This window comes from Apodemus sylvaticus, chromosome 8 (assembly GCF_947179515.1).
Source record: "Apodemus sylvaticus chromosome 8, mApoSyl1.1, whole genome shotgun sequence".
Lineage (NCBI taxonomy): Eukaryota > Metazoa > Chordata > Mammalia > Rodentia > Muridae > Apodemus > Apodemus sylvaticus.
Genome location: NC_067479.1, coordinates 57,931,744 through 57,951,124, shown reverse-complemented (window position 1 = coordinate 57,951,124; position 19,381 = coordinate 57,931,744). Strand labels below are relative to the sequence as shown.

The 19,381-nt window shown below is 46.9% G+C and overlaps 1 protein-coding gene across 3 annotated transcripts in view; it reads left to right on the top strand.

Annotated features, from left to right (window-relative positions):
• Window positions 1-5,587, top strand: part of Entpd4 (ectonucleoside triphosphate diphosphohydrolase 4) — a 28,272-nt gene extending 22,685 nt beyond the window's left edge. For all 3 annotated transcript variants that reach the window (XM_052191103.1, XM_052191101.1, XM_052191102.1), the window contains exons 10-13: window positions 701-1,025; window positions 2,532-2,617; window positions 3,284-3,445; window positions 4,420-5,587. In XM_052191103.1, the coding sequence (XP_052047063.1) occupies window positions 701-1,025; window positions 2,532-2,617; window positions 3,284-3,445; window positions 4,420-4,639 (793 nt within the window). In that variant the 3' untranslated portion in view covers window positions 4,640-5,587. The remainder of the gene's footprint in view (window positions 1-700; window positions 1,026-2,531; window positions 2,618-3,283; window positions 3,446-4,419) is intronic.
• The last annotated feature ends 13,794 nt before the right edge of the window (window positions 5,588-19,381 follow it).

Genomic DNA, 19,381 nt, shown 5'->3' with positions numbered 1-19,381 from the left:
AAGGAATACCAGCAACTGACTGACATTTTGCCAAGCAGTTTGCTCCGCCCCCTTCTAGGGTTTGCTTCTCCCCAGGTCTCTTAACTGTCCATGCATAATCTGACAAGAGCTTTCTAGCCATGTGGATGTATCTTGTTTTTATGAAACAGCCAACCTGTTTTCCCAGGACAAGTTAGTTCCTTTCACAATCACCCTATGCCAGCTTTATACGGTCCAAGCTTGCTGTCAGCAGACATCCTGTCAGATTATATTGACAGGACTCAAAAGCCTCAGGTCAGGCCTCGGGATGGCCCTTGGCTAAAGGCACATGCAGCTCAAGCCTAATGACTTGAGTTGGGTCCTTGGGACACACATGTAGGAGAAACCTACTTGCTCAAGTTGTTCTCTGATCTCCATAATGCATGTTGTGGTCCATACGCATTGCATGCACGCACGCGTGTATACACACACACACACACACACACACTAGATGAAAAAGTCGGGTCCTCTCACTCCTTGTGTACCTGGACTCAGCATGTGGTGATTGTGGATCTCTGCAAGAGGGTTGGGTGACCACCTTACTAACTTTGTTTGGAACCCTTTGTATTCCCACACTCGATTCTGTGGGACCCATGTTAGGCGAACACTGGCTTGCAGCCACTTGTCCCAAGTGCAGTGTGTGTCGCATGGATCTCATGGCAAATGCTTCTCTGTGCCACAGGCTCCTGGGTAAACAGACTGGTCTGACTCCCGATGCTCCATTCCTGGACCCCTGCCTGCCTCTGGACATTAAAGATGAGATCCAACAAAACGGGCAGACCCTGTACCTGCGGGGGACAGGGGACTTTGACCTGTGTCGAGAGACCCTCCAGCCTTTCATGAACAAAACCAATGAGACACAGACCTCCCTCAACGGCGTCTACCAGCCTCCAATCCACTTCCAGAACAGTGAATTCTACGGCTTCTCTGAGTTCTACTATTGCACCGAGGACGTCTTGCGAATGGGGGGAGACTACAATGCTGCTGAGTTTACTAAAGCTGCCAAGGTAATGTGTGCTGTGAGGAGACCATGGGGGCTGCAGGCCCTGCTCAGGCTTCTTGTAGATAAGCGTTTGTAGTGAGTCTTTGGGATGTCCTTTCACTTACCCTGTGGGAAGTAGTCACAGAAGACAGTCTATTCTCTACTAACTGTATTATCACCAGGAATTTACACAAGTAAAAGTCTTGAGTTGACTTTTGGCTGCCACATCTCAAAATCCTTCCAGCAGCCTCCCTCCCCCGCCCCAGCAGCCAGGACACTCCGTCCTATGATCTTGTCCCCTCTGCTCTCCCTCTTTGTCAGAGGCTTGCCCTGTCATATGTCACCAGCCTCGATGGCTCTTGGCCTTCAGCCACAGCCCTCTGCCCTTCAAGTTCATCAGTCCAGCGATCGCCCTGTGTGCTGTGGTTGTCTGGCTGCTGACAATCGGTCTCTGATCCTAACCCACTGAGTTTCTTGATTCTAAACAAATCCACAGTTTGTCCTTTGTCTCTTTTGTGCCATCTTAGTTGATTTACCAGCCATCCCATCCCCTTCCCCGAGGCTTGGCTCTTGTATTATTTTATTTTTAGTGTTAGGGATATAGAGTCCTGGGCCTCTACATGCTGGGCAAATGCTGTCTCTCTGAGCCGTGTCCCGGATCCATTGCTGCTTCTCTCTCTCTCAGATGCCCCTATAATCAGTGGTAGTTTCTCACGAGTATTCCTCAAGCCCATCCCTGATTCCTGCCATACTGTCACTGTCCTTGCCAACCCTGTGGCTCACCAGGAGCTGTCCTCTGTGTTTGGTCTCTGTGTTTGGTGCTTACCAGTGCTGCCCTGGGGTGTTCTGTTCTCTCGGGTGCTTACCTGTGCTGCCCTGGGGTGTCCTGGGGTGTCCTGTCTGAAGCTTTCAGGCAGTCACCTTGCTGTGCTAGTTAAGTCTTGAGCAATTTCACAGCCTGAATTCCCCATCTCAGCCTGACACCCGAGCTCAGTGCCCTCTCAGCATGGCCTTACACTGTGCATCTCTCTCTATCTCTCCCCCTTCCCCCCTCTCCCGCTTCTTCATTCCTGATGTTTTCCCTCCCTTGTGCAACCTGTCACATCATTTTCTTTACACTGAAGCTTCTTCACCCAGTAGAGAGGTGGGGAGGAGTCACGTACCCTTCAGAAGGACAGTGTTTGTGGGTGTGAGCAGTTAACATGACTCCAGTGACTTTGCTGTAACCGTCCTCCCCGGTGCTAAGTCTATCCCAAACCCAAGGACTCAGTTTGAACAGGCCAAAAGAGGATGTGAGAACTAACCGGGTTTGAAGAGGTTGTTGGTGGGCAGGATTTCCGGGTCAAGAGCAAGTACAGTTTGCTGGTCTCCAGGGACTCACAGGTCTCGAGTTGACCTACAGACATTCACTCTGCTTGTGTGTTTCATGTGCTTGTTATGAATATGAATTTGGTAAGCCATTTGTAAGTAGAAAAGTTGTTTTAATAAGCCTTAATAAGGGATGATTTATTTGGAGTGAAACTGTTTTCAGGATTACTGTGCAACAAAGTGGTCGATCTTGCGGGAACGCTTTGACCGAGGACTCTATGCCTCTCACGCGGACCTCCATCGACTTAAGTAAGTAGTGGACACTCAGCCCTAACCTGCTGGGTGGCCTCCTTATCTCCTGTCCTCTCTACCCCTGGCCTCGTTCAAATGGGACACAGTTTTTGTTACAGGTTTTCTGCTCAGTTTTGAAATCTTTGCACAGAAATTGCCCTGTGTCTGTGTTTGCCCTGAACATCAGAGTTGTATAGGGTGCTGCCCTTTCGGTTTCCCGCTCCCTCAGCTGACTCCCCGGACAGTACCGATGTGGGTTATAAGATCCCTTTGTTTGAGTCACTTGGGCAGTGACTGAGAGTTTATCACCACGTACTTAGTCCAGTACTTTGTAAAAAGGGGAGGAGACGCTGATAAACATGGAGGCTCAGCGAAAAGGAGCCCTGCCTTTCCCTTCTGTCATAAAGAGCCTGGGGTCTCAAGGACATGGAACGTGACTGTGTTTGTTCAGTCAGTGATGGCGTACTGAAGGCATGTGGAGGGTGACAGCCCACAATAGTGACTGACTGACACGGTTTCAGGCCAGTCAGTTCTGACAGGTAGACTGCTCTCTTAGGCCTACACCCTGAGCTCGATAACCACTTAGAAGCACATATGTTCTGCCTTCTCAGCTGGCCTGTGGCAGGCTGGCCACGGTTTCCGTCTGGTTCCTGTCCGACCCATGCCTGTGCGTGACATTTGCAGGTATCAGTGTTTCAAGTCAGCCTGGATGTTTGAGGTGTTCCACAGAGGCTTCTCCTTTCCTGTCACATACAAAAATCTGAAGACGGCCTTGCAGGTGTATGACAAGGAAGTGCAGTGGACCCTGGGGGCCATCCTTTACAGGACCCGCTTTCTGCCCTTGAGGTAGGCTGTGAACTTGGGAGGGTCACTACCTATGGTTCTCTGGAGCACACTGCCTCCTGGTGGCTGTATTCTGTGGATGTGTTGTCAGAGCTGTGGCTGACCAGACTAACTTGTGTTGGCTAACTTGGGTCTTCTCCGTCTTCCTCCTCAGGGGCTTCCTTTTCTCCCACAACATAACAAACAACTCTCTGTGATGCCACCATGTGCCATTTACCTGTTCCCTCACCCCTGCAGAAGGGTCCATTTAGTGGTGATCCTTATGGCTTTAGTGTCCAGGACTGCAAAAGAAACCATTGTATTGACATGCATTTATGACACTGTTGCAGCAGACAGATTTGTGATATAGGAGTACATCTTTATTAATGCACTCTCTTGCAATGTCTGGTAGCAGAAGCATCATGTCTGTTTCTTTGGCATGATGATGACTGACAGCTCAATAATGGGCCCAAAGTGTCAGTCATCATCCTTAGTCCTGAAGTGTCTGTTAATACTTTTCTTTAAGACTGTGGCATTGTCTATGTAGATTCATGACCAAAGGAGATACTAGATTCCAGTCCACAGTTGGTCACATAAATACATACAGCTCTCTTCACTCAAGTTTGCAGACCTAGCTCAGATGATCCAAAATTAAAACCATATTTATCTACTATTCTAAGCTGGCTCAGCTCCAGAAATTCTGTTTAGGAGCTGTTGATTATACAAAGTTCTACATGAATGCGTTTGCCCCATTAACTTCCTTGTAAGAACAAAACCCTGAGACCTACATTTATCAAGTGTTTGTTGATGAAATGATAATGCTAGGGACTTAAGGACATGCTCCCACACCTCACTGTCTTAGTATTGATAACATAGTTGACAGGGAACCCACTTTGGGCCTGCTGTCCGTCCCCTGTTCTGAATGTAAGGAAAGCCAGGGACAGCAGGCCCTGCCGATGCCCTTCTCATTGTTGTTTCTGTTTGTCTCTGTGCCACAGAGACATCCGTCAGGAGGTGTTCCGGGCTGGCCACGCACACTGGCGGGGCGTGTCCTTCGTCTACAACCACTATCTGTTCTCCGGTTGCTTCCTGGTCGTCCTTCTGTCCATCCTTCTCTACCTGCTGCGGCTGCGGCGCATCCACCACAGGGCGCCCCGCACTGGCTCTCTGTGGATGGAGGAAGGCCTGGCCTCTCAGAAGGGCCCTGGGCCCTTGTGACAGACACTGTGTCAGCCTGAAGAAGACTCTCCAGGAAAAGCCATTTTTGCCTCAGGGTTTCTCGTATGCTCAGATGTTCTGTTTGTCCCTTTCCTTTTTGTTACAAAAACCCTCTGATTGTAAACCCTGCTGTCTAGAGGTACTACCATTTTGAACACAGCTTTAAATGGAAGAGTGGGAAGAGAGCGTTCCCTCGGCTCGTGCCGCATGGCATCTGCCGCACATCAGTAAGGTCTGTAGGACAAGCTGCACTTTGGGCACGTGCACTTGGAGGCACGTGCAAGGGCACAGTGCAAGTTCCCATCAGCGTAGGTGGGACAGTGTTCAGTGTCCTGGGACAGAGTCAAGCCGGGAGTTAGACCCTCTGTCCTCTCCAAACACCTCAACCTAGAAGGGAGGTGTTTGATTTTATTTGCTGCTCAGGTCTGTTTTCTTGGCAGATTTAAGACTTTAGTCTTTCATAGGAAAAATGGACAAGATGGCGGCACGGGGAGATGACACTGAGGGGTGGTCAGTGACAGAGCTGCTGAGGCCACGCCCTGCCTCAGGCGAGCACACACTGTAAAGGAGCTGCTCTTGCCTGTGCTCAAAGTGGCCTGGGGTTTTTTTTGCTCATTTGTTTTTTTTGTTTTTAAACCAGAAAGTTTTTAAAGTTTCCCTGGTTTAGTGGTCTGAGGGAGAGAGATAGCGGGAGTATGCCCTGCAGGCGCCCAGCGCCTCTGAGCGCAGGTCTGTGCTGTTGAGCTGCTCCAGGCTCTTCCACCTCAGAGCTGTCACCCCCGCTGTTCAGATCTCTTCACTGTTTTTCTTCAGGACACCCCACACATTGCTTGGCAGTCCTTGTTGTCACACTGTGGTTGCAGCTGTCATTGGTAATGCCACTGTAAGCCCACGCTGTGGAAAAGCCTGAATTTAAAATAAGAAATAAATGCACACGTTGAAAACAAATTTGACATTTTAAGCAGAAACCTGAAAAGGACAACCAGGGACGTGTGAGGCTGGTGAGAGCTTCATTCATTCGTCCGTTCGTCCGTCCGTTCGTTCATCCATTCATTGGTTTGTTTTTGTGCTGTTCATTTAGGTCAGAAGTGTGGGGGATCCCTATACATGGGGGGTGTTTCCTATCTCCATAACACTTAAGTTGAAGTAGTAGGCAGCAGATGGGAATTTGGAGACCCTTCAGCTGCTTATTCAAAACTGAGAGAGAGAAGAACAGCACCCCCAAAGACCTATCACCCTAAGAGAAAAGGTGTGGCATCCGTCACATTGCCACTTAAGACTTCCTCATCTCTTCAAAGTGATTACTGTAGATGAAAGACATGGGTGGGGAGTTAGGGGCGTGGCGTTAGCTTCTGTGCGGATCATGCTCTGGGGGACATGCACTGGAATAAATATTCTGTAAATTTGACAGGTCAGTTTTTGGAGCCACCAGTAGCTTCAGTCCTGCCATAGGTAAGCCAGTCATCAGAGTCCTCGCTGCTGTCACCATGCTGGCATCTTTCCCTTGTATTTCTGAGCGTTCGTGTGTGTGTGTGTGTGTGTGTGTGTGTGTGTGTGTGTGTGTGTGTGCTCCCTGTGAACTGTCTGTGGCCTTGACGATGAAGAGGAAGGGTGGTGTCAGACTTTAATGGTACCTCTCTCCCAATGCCAGGCAGGAGGAATGGTGAGCCCCGTAATCTGAAAATATGTAAACACCACCTCGAGTTTGGGGCATTTGCCTTTACAACCAAGGCAAGGAAAAGCCAGTATAAGAACTTGCTGAAACCTGCCTTGTGTAAGGTTTCCTCCTACTTTAGGTAAAGAGGAGACGCTGGTCTGGCCCTGCTCTTGCAGTTTGCGGACAGAATGGGAAGAAACAGGCACTCTGCTTTCAGCCTGTAACAGAGTCCCTGTTGTAAGGACCAACCTACCTTGTCAAAGTAATCCCCTGGCTAGGGGTCCCAGGGCCGCACTGCCTGAGGAGCAAGACCTAATAACCACTGCAGATCTGAGCTAAGAACATTATTTTCAGTTTCTGAAAGGATCATTTTAACAGGGCTTGACACACACACACTGTTCATCCCTTGTGAGGCAGGGACAGGCAGATAGATCTCTGTGAGTTGAAGACCAGCCTGATCTACATAGGAAGTTCCCAGCCAGTACCATTACTATCTCAAGGGGGGAGGGGAAGGATTGTTTTGTAAACTAGAAAAAAAAAAGTTAGGCCAAGTGGCGCACACTGTAACCCCAGCGCGGGGAAGCGGAGGCAAAAGCAAAAGCATGGAGATTTCAAGGCCAGCTGCAATCTAATCCCCACCACAGAAAAACAAAACAAACAAACCCCAGAGACTTCATGGCCTTGTAAGATCTGAAATATTTACAAATGTCCCTTTATAGAAAATTTTACTGGCCATTATTGTGTTGGCTTCCTGTTACTACAACAAGTTCTAAGGCTATCAGCTTACGAAGAAAAATGGTTTCCTTATCTCACGGCCTGCGGTCCTTGGCCCTATGTGGGGCCAGTGCTGAGACAGCACAGTATGGCAAGGACAAGGACTGATGCAGAACCGCTGCTTCTCAGCCAGGAGCAAGGGCTGGGGCACACTCCACTTCTGGGCACACCCTAGTGACCTGAGAACAGCCATCCCACTTAAACCCCATCCATCAGCCTCCAACACAGAAGTCTGCAGGGGACATCGCAGGTTCAGACTCTGCCTATGAGAATGGCCAGCTAAACTCAGTGGACTGCTGTTCTGTCCCCAGATGGGAAGTACCCACCCATCAGTCTTAAAACATCTGCTCAGATACACTTCACTTTGCATGTCAATTACTTCCAAGGTCTGTTTTGTTTGGTTAGTTGGTTCCATCTGTTTTTTTGTTTTGTTTTGTTTTGTTTTCTGTTTTGTTTTTTTGTTTTCCAAATCAGGAGATCTATGCTTCCCCAAATTTTAAGAACCACAAAAACCCTTTAGGAAGCTTATGCAGTGTAAAGCAGGTTCTGAGTCAGAGAAATCCCTGCTTGGAGGGGGCCTGCACCTTCTCATGACTGTTGATACCATGTAGAAGGCCACCCTGAGCTCTGAAGATGGTCATGACTGAGAGATAGCCGAGGATAAAGCTGCTTTGGGACAGGGATTCCTGTCACCCGCTAGCTGGCCCAGAAGCCAGGGAACTGCACCTGTGGCGTAGAAAGTAGAAGCGCTGACCTTGAAAGTTGCTAGGAGGCTTTGTCAAATGCTAGGAGGTTTTGTTCATTCTGCGTGAACTCCTGACCAAGAGACCTCAGTGAATTAGTTCACACTCACTCTATGCTATTCCGCCATTCCGAGTGGCTAAACCACCTAGGGCTGTTCTCAGATTTTGGGTATTCAAAGGAAAACCTAGAGCTGCACCCTCCAGGCTGTGCCCATTGCATCCCTAAACCTCTGGCTTTAGCTGAGTTCCCACCTCAGGAACGGGGTGTGGAGAAGCTGGTGTCATAGGTCTCAGCCTGACCACCCTAAGGTAAGTCACTGTTACCCTAGTTACCCACCCCTGTGCCCTGCAGTGTAGCCAGCCTTAAACAGACCCTCAAGCCAGGTCTATATGGAATAGTGTTCCTTATGAAAATCACATGTCAGCAAGAAACCAAAAAGGCAAATGTGTTTTCCAAGCTTTAAAAAGAACACCATCTCCACTTGGGAGTCCTGTGTGATAACACGCAATGCAGCAAAACTACTGTTACTTAAAGCATTTCACATATTTCAGTGCTCCATTTTCTCCGGTGTTGAGTTTCCCTCTAAGTTGGTGGTTCTCAACCCTCCTGATGCTGTGACCCTTTATACAGTCCCTCATGTTGTGGTGACCTACCCCCCAACCATAAAATAATTTTTGTTATGACTTCATAGCTGTAATGTTGCTACTGTTGTGGACCATAATGTAAATATGTGATATGCAAATAGTCTTAGGTGACCCCTATGAAAAGGTCAGTCAACACTCTCAGAGGACCGGGACCACAGGTTGAGAAACACAGCTCTATGTGATGATCATTGTGAGCATCCTGAGAGAGTGCTTTATGCCTGAGGTGTTTACAGTTAGGGATTACAAAACTAAGGGAGCACCTCTAAATTTTGTTGTTGTTTTTTTAAGTGGTAGATTTTTTTACTAAGAACTATTGTTTTGGGAAGCATGCGTGTGTCTACGGTTAGACAGCCTCCTGTCGCACATTTGGACATGGATAGATGCTGAAAATAAATGTCACCCAGGGAACCAGAGCCCATGTGTGTTTTTCTCCTTGTGATTTAAATAGAGTTCTCTGTGCCTTCCGAATCTTGTTAGGATGACTGGCTGAATTCGAGTCTAAATTCCACAAACTAAGCTGCATCTACACACTTTGTTTTTGTTATGTTGAACTTGCAGCCAGAATGAACTGTAGGGGTTGTAGGCAGCATGTCTTGTAGCACAAACACCAAGAGCTTCACAAGAAACAAGACTTACCAGCATGCACTGTTAGGCCTCCAATGGCCTAACTGAGGCTGCTGCTTCTAAGGTCACTGTGGTCTGGAGAGAGTCCAGGTGGTCAAGCTCTTGCCATGCAAGCATGAAGACCTGAGTTTGATCTCCAGAACCCACGTGAAAAGCCACCCTCTGTGGCACAGACAGATCCCTGAAATTTAATGGCCAGCCAGCCTAGCTTGGTGAGTAAGAGATTCCACCTCAAAAAACAACATAGACAGCATCAGGAGAAACAACACAGGAGTTGGTCCCTGCCCTTTCCACATGCAGTAACGTGTGTGTGTTCACACACAAAAGTAAGGTTTCCACTTTGAAGTACCTGTTTACATGTAGATAAAAAGAAATGACTGGGCGCTAGAGAGATGACTCAGTAGCTAAGAGCATTTGCTGCTTTTGCAAAGCATCTGAGTTCACTTCCTAGCACCCACAGTTGTCTCTAACTCCAGCTCCAGGAATCTCATGACCTCCTCTGACCTCCATGGACACTGTACACATGTGGCATATTTTATATATATATATATATATATACACACACATATGTAGACAAGGGGTTCATATATATATACACATATATATGTATATATATATATAATTTTTTTTTTTTGGTTTTTTGGATTTGGTTTTTTCGAGACAGGGTTTCTCTGTATAGCCCTGGCTGCCCTGGAACTCACTATGTAGACCAGGCTGTCCTCGAACTCAAGAAATCTGCCTGCCTCTGCCTCCCAGAGTACTGGGATTACAGGCGTGCACCATCACCACCCGGCAGGCTCATAATTTTTTAAAGGATTTCAGACACACCAGAAGAGGGCATCGAATCCCATTACAGATGGTTGTGAGCCACCATGTGGTTGCTGGGAATTGAACTCAGGTCCTTGGAAGAGTAATCAGAGCCATCTCTCCAGCCCCCATAATTTTTAAAAAATAACTAATTGTATTGTCAATGAAAATCAAAATGGAGTACCATTGGTTTGGGCACTTAACATGTCATTGGGCCGCCATGGTTCACCAGATCTTAGCCACTTGAGAGTGAACCTTTGAACTGAGCATGAAGCATGGTTCCCTTGGGCGGGCCAGTACAACATACCTCTTCCACCAAAGTGCATAGACACTGAGTTAGAACCCAAAACCTTTTCTGCAAGCCGGCTTGACTTTTTCTAGCATCAATCAGAATTTCTAACAAACAAATAATATGATTTCCAGTTTTCCTGTCAGCAAAACTATAAGAAAAAGCCACTATTTCGGAACCAATTTTTAAGACTAAATCTGTGTCTTTCAACTTACAAGCCTGATTAGCCTCCAATTGTTTTTTTTATTTGTTCTTGACTGGGTTGAATTTGCTCTCAGTCACACTCCATAGACAATAACAGCAAATACCTTTCTAGCGCTTTGTTTGGAGGCAACTTCCGCCATGTTCTAAGAAACACCCAGTGGACTCTGGCCATTCCCTTGGGTTTGCCAGTGACAGTGTGAATTCCACCTTAAGCCAGTTTGAAGTTCTAAGTGGTCTAGTTTGCTTTCTGTTGGTGTGAAAGACACTGTGACCAAAAGCAACTCTGGAGAGGAAAGAATTTATTTTAGCATACACCTCCAGGTTACAGTCCAGCACTGAGGGAAGTCAAGGCAAGAACTGGAGCAGAAACGTTGGAGAAATGCTGCTTAGGGCTTGCTCTCTGGCTCATGCCCTGCTGGCTTTTTTCATGTAGCCCAGCTCTACCTGCCCAGAGATGGTGTGACTCGCAGTGGGCTGAGCCTGCCATAGCAAGACAATCTCTCAAAGACGTGGCCACAGGCCAATCTAATTAAGACAATTCTTTAATAGCAATTTTCTCTTCCCAGGTGACAAGAAAAACTAACCAGGCACTAAGCTTAAAGTCTTCTAGAAAATTTCTAATCTCGTTACTATTACTAACATGGATGCAAAACACCACTATGCTGGTTGGTTTTGGTTGTGAGCCCAGCCTGTAACAGTAGAGCCATCTCTCCAGCCCACTACTTGATTTTAAATCTCAACTTGCCACAACTTAGACTCACCAACAGAGTGTCAGCTATGGAATTACCTAGATCAGGTTGTCGTGTCTATGGGAGATTGTCTTGATTGTCAGTTGATGTAGCGGCATCCAGCCCACGGTGGGTGGCACCATTCCCTAGGTTTGGGTATAAAACAGTATAAAAGAGGAGAAAGCTAGCCAAGAACAAGAGCAAGCAGGAGGTATGGGGTGCGTCATTCTCTCCACTCTGGGCTGTCAGTGTGACCTGTCTAGCTGCTTAGGTGCCTTCCTGGATGCGCCCTCAGTGGTGAACTCGTAACCTAGAACTGCAAGCCAAATCAGCTCTTACCTTCCACTAAGGTGCCTCTTTTCAGGGTATTTATCACAACAGAACTGACACTAGAACAGTCACTTCTGCCCTGAGTTCGTTGTGAGCTAAATATGACTAGTCATAGCCTAGGAGCGTGGATCTGGGTTGCTCTGGATGATGGATTTTGTTGAGGAAGTGGTCATACGACCTTTTATAGTCAGAGAACAGAAGTTATAAGTCAATTCATTTGGCCCGTATGCTGGTGGTGACAGTAAGTTGAATCTTTTAGGGGAGGTTTTCCTGCTCTGCTATAACCTGCCTGTTATTATTAATCCCAAGATTCAAGAGAGAGGAAAAACCAGTCCATAATTTTGAGCCAAATTTGAAGCAGGCTTTAATTAAACACTAGCCAAGTCCACCACTGGGTTCCCAGGGAATAGCTACAGGTCATATTTTGCAGGGGCTTAAACAGGCAAACCCCACGGTAGATTGCTTCTCACACTGTGTTCAATCAGGGGCAGGCATACATCTTGACCTATTTCCTGCCTCCATTCCTCTCACCCACATGTGATCAAGCACATCTGGTGTAGATGTGTCAAACAAACTGTTTAGCGGAGTGAAAACATGTGACTGGTTATTTCCCAAGAACGACAGCTCTCAGCCTTCCAGGAAGTCACCTTGTCCTTAGGCAGGGCATCTGAGGCTCCAGGGTTAACTTGGCTCTTTGATATATAACATTCTTAGCTGTAGAGCTGGAGGCTAACAGTATGCTAAGGTTAACAGAGTGTTCCCCAAGTTGTACCCAATGGTTCCACCAAGATGTGGAGGATGGTAGAAGTGGCTGGCAAGAAGACTGTAGAGTAGAAGCTAATCTCACCTTTTAATCTGCAGCATCCCACCTGTTCATAACCTGCCTGTCTGACGGATCTTCACGGTGCATGTGGCCTCTTCAGAGAACTTCAGTTCCAACCACCAACTGCCAGAAAAGATCAAATTAGAAGCTGAACCTCTTTCAGCCATTCTTAGAATATATAAACAGATTTTCTTGAAGGCGGAGGGTAGGTCTGAGCCATGCTTAAAAATAGACCTAGAGACAGATGGCAAGAGAAGATGGCTGGCTGATGGGAACTGCAAGGGAGAAAAAGCCCAAGGCATTTGGTTGGAAGACTGTGAGAGAAAAAAAGGCAAAGGAAAATGGGTGTAGGGGGAATATAGCCTAACGCAGGGCGCCGGAACCACTGCAGAGAGGAAGAGCACAGGAATGTGAAAACAGACGGCCCTGCTCGGAGACAGTGCTTACCACAGGACTTAGAGCTTAAAGTAAATCTGCAGGGTGGTGCACACCTTGCTTAGCACTTGGGAGGCAGAGGCAGGTGGATCGAGGTGAGTTTGAGGCCAGCCTAGTTTACAGAGTGAGTTCCAGAACAGCCAGGACTATACAGAGCAACCCCCATCTTAACAAAAACAAAACCAAAAAACCCAAAACAAAATCAAAAAAATAAATACTCATGTTGGGTAGAAGGGAGATGCAGATCTAAAAGCTTAACAATCCTAATAGATCACAAACCATGGCCTTGTTTGTTGTTGTTGTTGTTTTGTTTTGTTTGTTTTTTGCTTGTTTTGTCCTGTTTTTATTGCGTCATTATTTGGTTTGGTTTTCTAGATCAGGAAATGCTAACAGATCGCAGGGAGGTTGTGGCTCTCACTGGTCAAGGAGCAGAGACGTTCCTGCTGGGCTGCTAGTACATCTTCTTTCAGACCGGTTATCAGAAGACAAAGGGGTGCCCTGCTAACCCCCAAACACCACTTGGAAGATGCAGTCCATTTGGAAACACAATCCCACAGAGAGTCTTTGCCAGCCCGCCATGTCTGGGGCCTGAAGGCCTCAGCCTTCTGCCTGCCTCCTCTTCACAGAGGAAGAATTTGCTGACATGCTTTCATTGTCTATTCAAATGTCCATTAGGAGGGGCTGAGACCTGTGGCAGGGCCCCTCTCGTCTTTGATCATCTTTGATCTTCGTCCCCTGGCCCCCTCCTGTTCGGCAGCACAATCATCCTGGGCCCCAGACTTCACAGTCACTTGAACCCTTCGATCAGCAGCTTGGGTCTATAACATGCAAGAGACTGAAACGAAAACAAACAAACAAAAGTCAGACCTTGAAGATTTCCACCCAGAGAAAAGTCCAGAAAGCTCCTTTATAGAATAAAGAGTTGACAGGTTTCAAAGACATACTCTTTGTTTAGACGATAAACTCGGCTAAATGGAGGGTAAAAGGAGAGCCTTCTTTCCCATCAGCCGCTCATCTGAGAAATGTCCCAGGCATCACATTTTTGTGGGAGACCAGAATTGTAGTGACCCTGGATGACAGGAAGGGGACACACTAGTGTGTGACAAAGAGGGCACCTTTGGAGTTCTTGGCAGGGGGCTGATGTTTATTGAATTATTACGTTTGTATTACATTGACTTATGTGAGTGTGAGGTGTGCACAGACCACAGAATACATGCGGAGGTCCAAGGACAGCTTAAAGGAGTTGGTTCTTTCCTTCTGCCATGTAGGTCTCAGGGATGGAAGGCAGGGCAGCAAGCTGGCATTTGGGGGCTGCATCCTCAACACTGAAAACCAAGACCCGCGCCCTCTGACAGCTGTGCTGGGTTATTACTTAGGGGACCGTCCACTGAGCCTGGCGCCTTTTCATGCTTAGCCAAATCACCAGCCCTTATAGTATTATCTCTAAAAAGCCACAGCTCTCTCAGGTTACTGATGGCTGTAGGTGTCATGGTTCACCCCAGATCACCCACCCGTCTTTGCCTTGAACTCCAACAACAAAACTTGGCATTTTCTATTTTTTGTTTTGTGTTTTGAGTCAGTGTTTCTCTGTGTAGCCCTGGCTGTCCTGGAGCTCACTCTGTAGACCAGGCTGGCCTCAAACTCAGAATTCTGCCTGCCTCTGCCTCCCAAGTGCTGGGATTAAAGGCGTGCGCCACCACTGCCTGGAGGCATTTTCTTTTCTTAAAGACTTCATCTTCTCTACCCAGATTTTAAAACCAAAACAAATTAAAAATAAAAATAAAAAGATTCAAACTCTTAAAATCTTTTTTATTCTGGTTATGGTAGCACAGGGAATTTTCTGAAACATCCAGCCTTTTTTTTTCTTTTTCTTTCTTTTTTTTTTTTTTTTTTTTTGCTTTGACTTGAATATGCCCCACAAAGTTCACACATTAGAAACTTGATCTCCAACTAAAATGCAATTCTTAATATTCTGTCTGACTGCAAGCTCAGAAAAATATAATTATAGGAAAGAAAGAACTCAGAACTTGTGAGATGGTCCCTAAAATATTTATTATGTGTTTTTATAATTTGTCCAATATAAAAAGATGTATATTCCCCTAAATAATAACCCAGCACGGTTGTAGGATGAGGGAGGGGTCTTGCTTTTGTTTCGGTTTCACTGGAGAATGGAGCCCAGGAAGGCCAGACAAGCACTCTCCCATGATGCTGCAAGGCCACCTAGACACAGCCCATGGCACTCAGATGGCCTGATACACCCCAGCTTGCTCTACAGAAGAACTGGCTTTATCCTGTGATTCTGGTTTGTAGGACGCCGCACACATACAACTCCACTTCTAAGCTGTTTGCTCTCACTTGAATAATGGATTCCAGGGAAACTTTGCCTAAAGAACATTTTCTAAACATCCAGTAGTTAAAGTTTTGAAAAGAAAGCCGTTTCTTTATACTGCCTTCCTCCCATGTGATACAGGACTGTCTCAGGGATGTGCCCAGTGCTCTGGGAGAGGGAGCAAGGCAGATTAGCCAATGGTGATTCAAGAGAAAGAACTCTTCCAAGGACCGAGTCTGAAGAAGGAAAATTGGGCCTGTGAGATGGCTCAGTGGAGAAAGGGGATTGCAGCTCAACCCACCCGAGTTTGTTCCCCAGAATCCATGTAAAGTAGATGGAGAACTGACTCCATATGCCATGGTACAAAGCATGCACGTGACTTTCCCCACACACAGCAAAAATAATAAAGGAAAACGTGAAGATCAGATTGTTTTAATAAAAGCAGGAAGCACAGCCCTGGTGAGCAAAGGTGATGGGTGGGGCAAGGAGGGTGGAAGGGAGAAGGTGTGTTATGTAGTCCTTCCACTAGGTGGAGCTATGAACTAGCTTGACCCAGCACCTTGTGTTCAGACATGGTATTTCTCTCACACAAGGATTCCTCTCCCCTCCCCTCTCCTCCCTTCTCCTCTCCTCCTTTCCTCTCCCCTCCCATCCTCTCCCTTCCCCTCCCCCTTGTCCTCCCCTCATCTTTCTTCTCTTTCTCCTTCTGTCTGTCTCTCTCTGTATCTGTCTCTTTCTCCCCTCAGCCCATATCATGTAATCCAATCTAATAAATCTCCTTTATTATGTGTTTATACAACACACACAGACACACACAGACACACACAAATGTTAACGTTATAGATCCTCTAGAAACCCCTGCTTAATAACACCCAGTTGTCTGTCTTTTAACATGATAAGTTTGAAAAACTTAATTCAGATCGTGTGACGGACTAGCCAGGAAAAAGACAAAGCAACTTGAATCAGCTCTGAAATTGTACTTGAAGGAACAGCAGCCATAGAAGCAGCCTGTAAGGCCCTATACAATACAGACTCCCATAGTTACCTGAGAGAGAATATTTTAGATATTGTCTTAGTCAGGGTTCCTATTCCTGAACAAAACATCATGATCAAGAAGCAAGTTGGGGAGGAAAGGGTTTATCAGCTTACACTTCCACATTGTTGTTCATCACCAAAGGAAGTCAGGACAGGAACTTGGAGGCAGGAGCTGATGCAGAGGCCATGGAGGGGTGCTGCTTACTGGATTGCTTCCCCTGACTTGCTTTCTTACAGAACCCAGGACTACTAGCCCAGGGATGGCACCACCCACAATGGGCTGGGCCCTACCACCTTGATCACTGATTGAGAAAATGCCTTACAGCGGGGTCTCATGGAGGTATTTCCTCAAAGGAGACTCCTTTCTCTGTGATAACTCCAGCTTGTGTCAAGTTGACACACAAAACCAGCCAGTACAGATATATTAAGTTAAATAAAATATATGTTTAGTGGGGTAATCAAATGAAGACAAATTTTAAACTATGTTAATTATGGTTTTTTTTTTTTCATGTTGACAAACCAAAACCTTAGTAGTATTTTCTAGTTCCAATAGACCTAAGGTAAAATTGCCACACAATTTCACATTTGTTGTTTCTTGGAAAGTGATTTGAGTCAACCTTTGGGACAAGTAATCACCTGGTTATGAAATGAAATAAAATATGAAACTACTCATACCTTTTGGTGGATCATGCCTATCCCAGAACTCTCCTAAACAGTTGAAAACAACCCAGGTGTGGCAGGTGTCTTCCTCTGGCCAGCCAAAAGCTAGCTACCTAATGACCCTGTCTAAAGAGAAGAAGAGGGAGAGAGAGGTGGGGGAAGGGAGGCGAGCAGGAGAGCGAGGGGTGGTTCCACTGCAGGGTAGAGAGCTGGTGTTTCTGAACAAGCAAGCACAAGATAGCCAGACACAGAGCAGCATCCTTCCGGACACAGGTGAGCTCAAGCCATAAAACAAGCCAACGGTTAGCATCCTTTTCATATGTGAGGTATAGAGCTGAAATCAGTGAAGCGCATGACTAGTGAAGGAAGAGCTGAGACTTAAGCCTGGGCCACGTCCCCACAGCACACGGTCTCAGGTGCTGCACGGAACTGCTTAGAAACGGCCAAAATAGCATGGTCTGAGCACGGGGACCCCAATGGAGGGGTCAGAGAAAGGACTGAAGGAGCTGAAGGGGTTTGCAGCCCCATAGGAAGAACAACAATATCAACCAACAAGTACCCCCCCCCCCCAGCTTCTAGGAACTAAACCAACAACCAAAGAGTACACATGGAGGGAGACATGGCTCCAGCTTCATATGTAGCAGAGGATGGCCTTGTTGGGCATCAATGAGAGGAGAGGGGCTTGGTCCTGTGAAGGCTTGATGCCCAGTGTAGGAAAATGCCAGGGTGGGGAGGTAGGAGTGGATGGGTGGGGGAAGCACCCTCATAGAAGCAGGGGTATGGGGATGAGATAGGGGGGGTGTGGAGGGGAAACTGGGAAAGGGGATAACATTTGAAATGTAAATAAAGAAAATATCCAATTTTTAAAAAAAGAATGGTCTGTGTGTGTTCACCCCCAGTGTGCAATTTTGAAGGCTCACTCTGTGTCTCTGTCTCTCTCCGACTCTCTCTCTCTCTCTCTCTCTCTCTCTCTCTCTCTCTCTCTCTCTCTCTCTCTCTCTCTCCCCCCTCTGCCCTCCTCTACTCCTCTACCCCAAATATAGACAGCTTTCTCTTTCCGATTCCCCTAGCTCTACGATTTTAAGCCTCACCCTAGCCATGGAGCAAATCAACCATGATTAAATTTTCCAAAACCTTGAGCCAAAATAAATAAATCCTTCCTTTCAGTTGTTCTTCCAGGTATGTGGGTCAGAACTTCTGAAAGCTACCTACCTTAGCATTCATCCTTTTGGTTTATGCGTCAACAAGTGTTCTCTCCCATTTTATAGCTCCACTTTCTTGAAGCTCAGTTTTGATGGATAGTTTTTCATTTTAATGCAGTAAAACATACCATTATTTTCATTAGGATTGTTTTTGGACTTGGTTTAAGAGGAGAAGGCTTTCTGACTGTCCCAAGGACCTAAAAGACAGTACTAAGAGCCAGAGACATTAAAGAAGTCCACTTACTCATTCAACAAACAGACTGGGTGCTGGGTACTTGAAATAGCCAGCAGTGAGGAAAGAGAAGATTAAAAGGAAACAGACCGGGGCCCGGTGGAGCTTATCTTCTGTAAGAAAGACAAATGGAACACTACACGGTCCCTAGGGAGCTTGAGGCAGAGAGCAAATGGATCGGGAATTCCAGGAGAGTAGCAAGCACTTTGCAGAGGCAGCCAAGGATGTTCTTTCAGATGAAATGTTATCAAGCAAAGATTTGAAGGAGGAGAGACAGGGAACCCAAGGAGACACAAGGAAAGAGAGTTCTAGGATGAGAGAGCAAGATGTGCAGAGACCCTGGGCCAGGAGAAGATTGGGGCATTAGAGTGTGGTGGGGCTTGTGCAGAAAAAGCAAGCAGAGGCTGGGAAAGTGTGCAGGCAGAGAGGGTAGGGGCTCGTGGGCTCTCATGTCATTGTCACGAGAGAAGCCAGAGTAAGGTGTTCATTAAGGGAGTGACATGACCAGACTGACATTTCAAAAGAATTGCTTGGCTTTGGACATGAAAATGAGCTCTGTGACAAAGGGAGAGTACAAGGATCTGTATGGCTGGTCCACGGTGGGATGAGAGGGCGCCAGTCAAGGAGAGTCTCTGCAGATTCTGGAGGACCTTTGAAGGTAGGGCCAACAGGGGTTGGAGTGGTCCTGGGTGCTCACGGTCAACGATTCAGGCTCAGGAAGGATGGCCCAAGGAGGCTGGACAACTGGAGGGAAGGGGGTATCACTGTCCACCCCACTTCTGGGTAGGTTATGATTACGACATAGATTTCTTTACTGTGGAAGATGCTAGGGCGTCATAGGGGAGCTGTGTGAGGGCACTGAAGGTCATTGTGGAGACCGTGAGCAGAGCAGCAGAAGTGGTACCCTGGCAGCTATGGCTGGGAAGCCACAGTAGAGAAGCATCCCCTGTGGATCTGTCTGTGAGCTCAGGGTGCTACCACTGAACACCACAGGCTGGGTAGTCTAGACAGTAGACATGTCTGTGTCACAATTTTGGAGACTGAGAAGTCAAAAGTCAAGCTACAGGTTCACTGAGCTCTCTACGTGGTTCATAAAAGGCTGTCTTTCCCTGTGTCTTACCCAGCAGAGATATAGTTTGTCCTCCCCCTTTCTCTTCTTACACGGTTGTGAGTCCCATCAGGAAGGTCTCTTCTAAAGACCCCACCCAACCCTAATTCCCGGAAA